General features: G+C 44.8%; 1 protein-coding gene across 1 annotated transcript in view; it reads left to right on the forward strand.

Moving 5' to 3' along the window:
- LOC120059766 (usherin-like) overlaps positions 1 to 2,462 on the forward strand; it is a 221,759-nt gene extending 219,297 nt beyond the window's left edge. Inside the window, exons 41-44 of the mRNA XM_039008819.1 lie at positions 37 to 105; positions 1,046 to 1,342; positions 1,449 to 1,466; positions 1,780 to 2,462. Of these exons, the coding sequence (XP_038864747.1) occupies positions 37 to 105; positions 1,046 to 1,342; positions 1,449 to 1,466; positions 1,780 to 1,869 (474 nt within the window). The 3' untranslated portion in view covers positions 1,870 to 2,462. The remainder of the gene's footprint in view (positions 1 to 36; positions 106 to 1,045; positions 1,343 to 1,448; positions 1,467 to 1,779) is intronic.
- Positions 2,463 to 9,745: the final 7,283 nt, after the last annotated feature.

A 9,745-nucleotide genomic window follows, 5' to 3' on the forward strand; every position in this document is an offset into this window, starting at 1 on the left:
TAGCTGATGTGTCACACACTGCCTCTGCCCCAGCAGTTTGATACGGTAACAGACTGTCTAGAGGACAGCAACGTGACTCTAAAGAGCTACACTATGAACTATGAGGTAGGAGGGGAGAGAGTGTGTGCATGCACCCTACTGTATACAACCTTATTGACTGGTTAAGGGGGAAAGGGAGTGTGCATGCACCCTACTGTATACAACCTTATTGACTGGTTAAGGGGGAAAGGGAGTGTGCATGCACCCTACTGTATACAACCTTATTGACTGGTTAAGGGGGAAAGGGAGTGTGCATGCACCCTACTGTATACAACCTTATTGACTGGTTAAGGGGGAAAGGGAGTGTGCATGCATCCCACTAACTCTTACACACTTGGCAGGATGAGAGAGTGTGCATGTACCACCCTATAACCCCAAATGGAAGCATGCATGATTTGAGTCTTGGACTAACACGTTTACAATCAACTGGTGTCACTGATTTCTCCTGGAGGGTGAGATGATTTGGGTGATTCTTGATTCAGTGCCTGGCCTTTGTCCTTCTGTTTAGAATTGACACTTTAATGGTTAACAATGACCATTTAATGTGGATATGTGGGTCGTGTTTCTCTTGGTGTGTGACATACTGTTTTAGTATGTGGGATACTTCTATTGTACTGGCGTGTGTGTTAATGTTTTAGTATGTGGGATACTTCTATTCTACTGGTGGGTAGGTTAATGTTTCAGTATGTGGGATACTTCTATTGTACTGGCATGTGTGTTAATGTTTTAGTATGTGGGATACTTCTATTCTACTGGTGGGTAGGTTAATGTTTCAGTATGTGGGATACTTCTATTGTACTGGCATGTGTGTTAATGTTTTAGTATGTGGGATACTTATATTCTACTGGTGGGTAGGTTAATGTTTCAGTATGTGGGATACTTCTATTGTACTGGCGTGTGTGTTAATGTTTTAGTATGTGGGATACTTATATTCTACTGGTGGGTAGGTTAATGTTTCAGTATGTGGGATACTTCTATTGTATTGGCGTGTGTGTTAATGTTTTAGTATGTGGGATACTTCTATTGTATTGGTATGTGGCTGATGATTGTGTTGATGAAGGTCGGTATATCATTGCATTTAATTTCCTCTACTTCCTGTTACCCATCACCCCGCCAGGGCCTGACGGACAGTAAGATTGTGGGCGGAGGCTCACGGTTCAGCCCCATGTCGGTCCTCCGTGTGCCCAGCCAATCACAGCTCAGCCATGCCTACTCCCAGAACTCCCTGCACCGCAGCGTCAGTCAGCTGATCGAACAGGACAGAAAGTCTCTGATGGGGGAGGGAGGACAAGACTCTGGGCTGGTGAGAGGGGGAGGGAAAAGACTCTGGGCTGGTGAGAGGGGGAGGGACAAGACTCTGGACTGGTGAGAGGGGGAGGGACAAGACTCTGGACTGGTGAGAGGGGGAGGGACACGACTCTGGGCTGGTGAGAGGGGGAGGGACAAGACTCTGGGCTGGTGAGAGGGGGAGGGACACAACTCTGGACTGGGAAGGAGGGGGGACACAACTCTGGATTGGTGAGAGGTGGGAAAGGGGAAGTAGAGGGGACACAACTTTGGACTGATGAGAGGTGGGAAAGGGAGAGGAGAGGGGACAACTCAGGACTGGTGAGAGGGGGAGGAGGTGGGAGGAGTAGAAAGTCAGCTGAGCTGTGACAATATAATGCTTAAATCCCACTGATGATCTCAGATTGTGTTCCATTATATGATCTCCTAACCATGATGTTGTTTCTGTTGCAGTATGTGGAGGATGATGAGTTTGTTGAAGCCATCAAAGCCTTCAGCTCTGTGAGGAAGGAACACACCATGTTCACAGACACACACCTCTAGATGGGGTCCCCCCCCACACACACTACAACCACCAACATCGACACACTACAACTGAACTGAAAACCCAGAACTCAACTTACTAACCCCCAGCAGTCAAAACATGAACACAAACCATGGACCTCAAACTGAAACCATGAACCCTGAACTCAAGTTAGGAATCCTGGATTCAGAACTGAAAGAATCCCAGGCTTTCTAAAACTCCTATACTCATCATTATTACTTTATGCCAACTGTCATAACCTGGAAACAGCTAAACATTTCAGCAAGTGTGGAACTCAAAGCAATGCCTCTCACCTCTTTCATTTTTATCATAACAGTTAACCTACTGTAAGTGTGTGGTAACTGTGCCTAGTAAACCTAGCATCAATGACATTTTTAATGGTATTTGTGACAAGACCATTTTTATAATCAGTGTAAAAGCCAACTGTTTATGTGAATGAACTATATCCACAAATGTATCATCTGACAGTATTTGGTTGATCAATGTTGTGGTAAGTGGTTGACGGAAGTTTTGATGTGGTAATAGTTTTCTTGAGGTTAACCATAGTGCTGTGTGGTGCTTCCACACACCTAACATTGTGTTTCAAACTACACTACATGACCAAAAGTATGTGGACGCCTGCTCACCAAACATCTCATTCCAAAATCATGGGCATCAATGTGGAGTTGGTCCCCTCTTTGCTGCAATAACAGCCTCCACTCTACTGGGAAGGCTTTCCACTAGATGTTGTAACATTGCTGTGGGGACTTGCTGTGCCCGACCTCACAAAAGCATTAGTGAGGTCGGGCACTGATGTTAGGCGATTAGGCCTGGCATTCCAATTCATCCCAAAGGTGTTCGATGGGGTTGAGGTCAGGGCTCTGTGCAGGCCAGTCAAGTTCTTCCACACCGATCTTGACAAACCATTTCTGTATGGAGCTTGCTTTGTGCACGGGGGCATTGTCATGCTTAAACAGGAAAGGGCCTTCCCCAAATTGTTGCCACAAAGTTGGAAGCACAGAATCGTCTAGAATGTCATTGTATGCTCTAGCGTTAAGATTTCCCTTCACTGGAACTAAGGGGCCTAGCCCGAACCATGAAAAACAGCCCCAGACCATTATTCCTCCATCACCAAACTTCACAGTTTGCACTTTTATTCGGGCAGGGAGCGTTCTCCTGGCATCCACCAGACCCAGATTCGTCCGTCGGACTGCCAGATGGGGAAGCGTGATTCATCACTCCAGAGAACGCGTGTCCACTGCTCTAGAGTCCAATGGTGGCGAGCTTTACACCACTCCACCCGACTCTTGACATTGCACATGGTGATCTTACGCTTGTGTGCGGCTGCTCGACCATGGAAACCCATTTCATGAAGCTCCCGACAAACAGTTCTTGTGCTGACGTTGCTACCTGAGGCAGCTTGGAACTCGGTTGTGAATGTTGCAACAGAGGACAGACGATTTTTGTGTGGCCTCTACGCACTCCAGCACTCGGCAATCCCATTCTGTGAACTTGTATGGCCTACCACTTCGCGGTTGAGCCATTGCTGTTCCTAGACGTTTCCATTTCACAATAACAGCACTTATAGTTTACCCGGGCAGCTCCACAGGGCAGAAATTTGTCGAACTGACTTGTTAGAAAGGTGGTATCCTATGATGGTGCCACGTTGAAAGTCACTGAGCTCTTCAGTAAGGCCATTCTACTGCCAATGTTTGTCTATGGAGATTGCATGGCTGTCTGCTCGATTTCATACACCTGTCAGCAACGGGTGTGACTGAAATAGCCGAATCCACTCATTTGAAGCGTTGTCCACATACTTTTGTATATATAGTGTATCGTAGAGATTTTCAGCAAGTTTTCTTGGTACAGTAAATAATGTTGTCGTTTTGTTTTTTTACACTGGCAGTATTAATTTATTAATGTAAAAAGTATTATATATATATATATATAGTGGATTTTTTTCTTTGTATGTGGTCTGGCCTATGTTCATAATGTCTTATAACTGTGTTACATATCTCCATCTTCAACTTAGTCTTGAGTCAGCTGTTTAGCCCAGACAACTATGACAATCCTTAGGCCAGACAATAGTTGGTTTGAGGAGACATCCTCCACAGCAGGGATTCCAAAACTAGGTCCTAGGGCCCCCTCGAGTGCACGTTTAGTTTTTTTGGCCCTAGCACTACACAGCTGATTCAAATAAAGCTTGACAATGAGTTGGTTATTTGAATCAGCTGTGCAGTGCTAGGGCAAACCCCAGGACCTAGTTTGTGAAGCCCTGCGCTAGAGAGATGGCACATGGTTGGCTGTACAGTTGGATGATCTGTGTAGCGACATAGCTGAAGAGAGACAGGCCACTCTAGTGTCCTAGTTTAGATCTCTCTCCCACTCCTCTCCTGCACCTGGCCTGGTTAGAACATAGACAGTGGCCAGTTGAATAAAACTAATTGACTCTTCTTGTGTAGCTTTGTGTAGAGAGCTAGGCACCAAAATTCTAGGTACTAGAATGCTTTTTTACTTTTTCATGATAAGACACGTCATATTGTAATGAATTCGTTTTTTTGAATGTCTCCCGATTAATAATGTATTTGAGAAATAAATATTGTGGTGTAACTTAAATAGTGTGATACGCTGCTGTTGTTGGTGTTATTAAAAACCAGTGGCTGGTAGATGCACGCACTTTGGCCGGAATTCCATCCGATGCCACTTTTGTCGGCAATGCACGTTTTAAAGGCAACGTTCCAGCGTTCGCGGAGACCACATTCACGGTAAACGCTGCATATATCGGGTCATTACCTTTAAATGGCACGTGGTCCAAAAATCCACGAGCTAATTCAATCCTGACCTTTAATATAGACTCTCTCCCAACATTAAATGTGTGGAAACCAAAAGGATTAGAGTGAGGCATGAAAATGTGTGATATGTATGACACAGTTGTCAGAGTTGTGGTTGGTGTTTGAGGAAAGACAGAAGGCTGATATACTGGGTATTGTGTTTTACTCCATCAGTACAGACTAGAGGAGACGTCAGAGAAGACAGAAGGCTGATATACTGGGTATTGTGTTTTACTCCATCAGTACAGACTAGAGGAGACGTCAGAGAAGACAGAAGGCTGATATACTGGGTATTGTGTTTTACTCCATCAGTACAGACTAGAGGAGACGTCAGAGAAGACAGAAGGCTGATATACTGGGTATTGTGTTTTACTCCATCAGTACAGACTAGAGGAGACGTCAGAGAAGACAGAAGGCTGATATACTGGGTATTGTGTTTTACTCCATCAGTACAGACTAGAGGAGACGTCAGAGAGGACAGAAGGTTGATATACTGGGTATTGTGTTTTACTCCATCAGTACAGACTAGAGGAGACGTCAGAGAGGATAGAAGGCTGATATACTGGGTATTGTGTTTTACTCCATCAGTACAGACTAGAGGAGACGTCAGAGAGGACAGAAGGCTGATATACTGGGTATTGTGTTTTACTCCATCAGTACAGACTAGAGGAGACGTCAGAGAGGACAGAAGGCTGATATACTGGGTATTGTGTTTTACTCCATCAGTACAGACTAGAGGAGACGTCAGAGAGGATAGAAGGCTGATATACTGGGTATTGTGTTTTACTCCATCACTACAGACTAGAGGAGACGTCAGAGAGGATAGAAGGCTGATATACTGGGTATTGTGTTTTACTCCATCAGTACAGACTAGAGGAGACGTCAGAGAGGATAGAAGCAGCAGTTAATAGTTACAGAACACACACCTATTTCATCTCAACGCAGGGTAACAATTCCTATGACAGGTGGCACATCGAGACATTACACTGACAAAGCCTTATGAAAATGTCATCATCTACCAACAGATAAACAGAATGCTTGTCAATAACAGCGTTTTGTGGAGAAACCAATATTAAAACCACACTAAACTGTATGAAGTTTAGACATATGTAGTAGGTGACAGATAGGCATACATTTATCAACGTACCCAGCGTTGTCTGAACCTTGAGTTTACACACATCCACAGATCCCTCTAGTGGAGTCCCATTGTAGTAACTCACCCTGGCCACCCAAACCCCTCTACCAAGCAGTAGAACTGGAGCTGCAAAACTAAGGCCTGCCATTCAACAAGTATTAGGTCCTTCATGTCAACCAATTCACATCACAGACACACACAGGCCTAAGGGGATGGTATTTCAGCGAGCCATGTAGCTGTCAGGTTTGTTTTTATGTCCCTTAAAAAGGGACACACCAAACTGGCAGTTATGACTGTTCCCCAACTCAAGGATGCCATTTTGACAAGGGCAATAGTAGCTGCACGTTCACAGGCACATTCACAGCTATTGTCAAAGTTTTAAAAAGTGCTTGTAGCAGACAGTATGGCCCTTGGCAGCTCACACATTCAGATGTAGCAACATCACTTTATTACACTCATAAATCACACTGCTATCAAATGCCATTTTCAGACAACAAAGTTGCTAACGTCTCTAAAGGGAAGGTTACTCTCCTGAGGTCAGCGCTGCTGCCAAGTGTGTTAAAGACACCGTCTGGGACACACACACACTCTGACAAGAGTATCCACACCAAGCTAGTGCTTCCTCCCTGCGCTACCCACTGAAATATAACAGACATGTTGATCACATGACAGTCTGTCCAAAGACTATGGCCTAGATTCATTCAGATCAAGCATTAAATGGCAATAGTGGACATCCGCATAGCTGTTCTTTTGGTGGTGTCGTAGGTATAACTGCTTAGAGCTGTCAAATCGGTGAGCAGCTGCTCGTGTGGTCATTGTCGCGAAGCCCGTCACACCCATCCCACTTGCGTTAGAAGTTCAGAATGAGAAAGTGTTGGCTATATAGAAATAATGATGCTCAAATTGAGAAATCATTAAACTAAATAATACGGATTTATATCAGACTAACAAAGGTGTATGTTACAACACACATTCCCGTGGAGCTCAGGTGGTAGAGCATGGAGCTCAGGTGGTAGAGCATGGAGCTCAGGTGGTAGAGCATGGAGCTCAGGTGGTAGAGCATGGAGCTCAGGTGGTAGAGCATGGAGCTCAGGTGGTAGAGCATGGAGCTCAGGTGGTAGAGCATGGCGCTCAGGTGGTAGAGCATGGCGCTCAGTTGGTAGAGCATGGAGCTCAGTTGGTAGAGTATGGAGCTCAGTTGGTAGAGCATGGAGCTCAGTTGGTAGAGCATGGCGCTCAGGTGGTAGAGCATGGAGCTCAGTAGGTAGAGCATGGAGCTCAGGTGGTAGAGCATGGAGCTCAGGTGGTAGAGCATGGAGCTCAGGTGGTAGAGCATGGAGCTCAGTTGGTAGAGCATGGAGCTCAGGTGGTAGAGCATGGAGCTCAGTTGGTAGAGCATGGAGCTCAGTTGGTAGAGCATGGAGCTCAGGTGGTAGAGCATGGAGCTCAGGTGGTAGAGCATGGAGCTCAGGTGGTAGAGCATGGAGCTCAGGTGGTAGAGCATGGAGCTCAGGTGGTAGAGCATGGAGCTCAGTTGGTAGAGCATGGAGCTCAATTGGTAGAGCATGGAGCTCAGTTGGTAGAGTATGGAGCTCAGTTGGTAGAGCATGGAGCTCAGTTGGTAGAGCATGGCGCTCAGTTGGTAGAGCATGGAGCTCAGTTGGTAGAGCATGGAGCTCAGTTGGTAGAGCATGGAGCTCAGTTGGTAGAGCATGGAGCTCAGGTGGTAGAGCATGGAGCTCAGGTGGTAGAGCATGGAGCTCAGTTGGTAGAGCATGGAGCTCAGTTGGTAGAGCATGGCGCTTGCAATGCCAGGGTTGTGGGTTTGATTCCCACGGGACCAGTACGAATAAAGTATGAAAATGTAAGCACTCACTACTGTAAGTCGCTCTGGATAAGAGCGTCTGATAAATTACTCAAATGTAAATAAAAGTTCAAACTTGTAACAAAGCTGCATGGGATTATTACTAATGCGACTCGGCGCACCCAATGGCAATGTCCGTGATATGTAGAACACAGGGAGCCATTTGCTAATTCGACACCTCCAACATTGCCTAAATAAAAACAATGAAACTGCTTGAATCTATCCCTATGAGTCAATCAAGTTTGTTATTGCTGGATGGAGCAAAAGCCTGCACCTGTCACGCCCTGACCATAGAGAGCCCTTGGTGTTTAGGTCAGAGCGTGGCTAGGGGGGGTGTTCTAGTTGTCCTATTTCTATGGTGGTCTGCTTGGTATGGTTCCCAATTAGAGGTAGCTGATTATCGTTCTCTAATTGGGGATGATATTTAAGTTCTCCATTTTCCCACCTGGGTTGTGGGATATTGTTTGTGTTTGTGCTGGTTGCACCACGTAAGTCACGTTTTGTTGCTTGTTTATTGTTGTTTGAAAGTTTCACTTAAATAAAAGATGTGGAACTCAACACACGCTGCACCTTGGTCTGTCCATTATCAGCACCGTGACAGAATATCCCACCACGAAAGGACCAAGCAGTGTGTGACGGAGGTAAAGGAGTTTTGGACCAGGGAAGAAATCATGGGAGGTTGTAAGACCCTTCCTTGGAAGGAGACACCAAGGAAGGTGGAAGGACAGCGACGACGCCGGGGACCGCGGCCACACGCTGCGCCTTGGTCCGTCCATTATCAGCACCGTGACAGCACCCCTATTATACCCAGCTTTACAATACAAGGTTACCAGGTTAGTGTGAATACTACTAGCCAGCTAAACCCAAGCTGGACCATAGGGTTATAAATAGGTCCAGTCTTTAGACTTCATCCTGTCTAGTCAGCTCAGACACAACAGCAGTGCCAACAGGTGAATAACAGATTTGTACTATACCATAGGTCAGTAAGCACTGATACATACTATATACAGCAACATAGTAATGTGTTTGTACATACGGTGTTATACAAAATGTTATAACGAGTGACAGAAATAGATCTATTTATTTTCTTTAGTATCTGGCTGGAGTGAAAGTGTAAATATGAGAAGAGAAGAGGCCTAGATTCAATCTGATCGCCCCTATACAACTTTCAAATAGATTCAATCTGATCGCCCCCATACAACTTTCAAATTGATTCAATCTGATCGCCCCCATACAACTTTCAAATTGATTCAATCTGATCGCCCCTATACAACTTTCAAATAGATTCAATCTGATCGCCCCCATACAACTTTCAAATAGATTCAATCTGATCGCCCCCATACAACTTTCAAATTGATTCAATCTGATCGCCCCCATACAACTTTCAAATAGATTCAATCTGATCGCCCCCATACAACTTTCAAATAGATTCCATCTGATCGCCCCCATACAACTTTCAAATAGATTCAATCTGATCGCCCCTATACAACTTTCAAATAGATTCAATCTGATCGCCCCCATACAACTTTCAAATAGATTCAATCTGATCGCCCCTATACAACTTTCAAATAGATTCAATCTGATCGCCCCCATACAACTTTCAAATAGATTCAATCTGATCGCCCCTATACAACTTTCAAATAGATTCAATCTGATCGCCCCCATACAACTTTCAAATAGATTCAATCTGATCGCCCCCATACAACTTTCACATAGATTCAATCTGATCGCCCCTATACAACTTTCAAATTGATTCAATCTGATCGCCCCTATACAACTTTCAAATAGATTCAATCTGATCGCCCCCATACAACTTTCAAATAGATTCAATCTGATCGCCCCTATACAACTTTCAAATAGATTCAATCTGATCGCCCCCATACAACTTTCAAATAGATTCAATCTGATCGCCCCCATACAACTTTCAAATTGATTCAATCTGATCGCCCCTATACAACTTTCAAATAGATTCAATCTGATCGCCCCCATACAACTTTCAAATTGATTCAATCTGATTGACCCCATACAACTTTCAAATTGATTCAATCTGATCGCCCCTATACAAC

The sequence above is a fragment of the Salvelinus namaycush genome, chromosome 15 (genome assembly GCF_016432855.1).
Source record: "Salvelinus namaycush isolate Seneca chromosome 15, SaNama_1.0, whole genome shotgun sequence".
In the NCBI taxonomy this organism is placed as follows: Eukaryota; Metazoa; Chordata; class Actinopteri; order Salmoniformes; family Salmonidae; genus Salvelinus; species Salvelinus namaycush.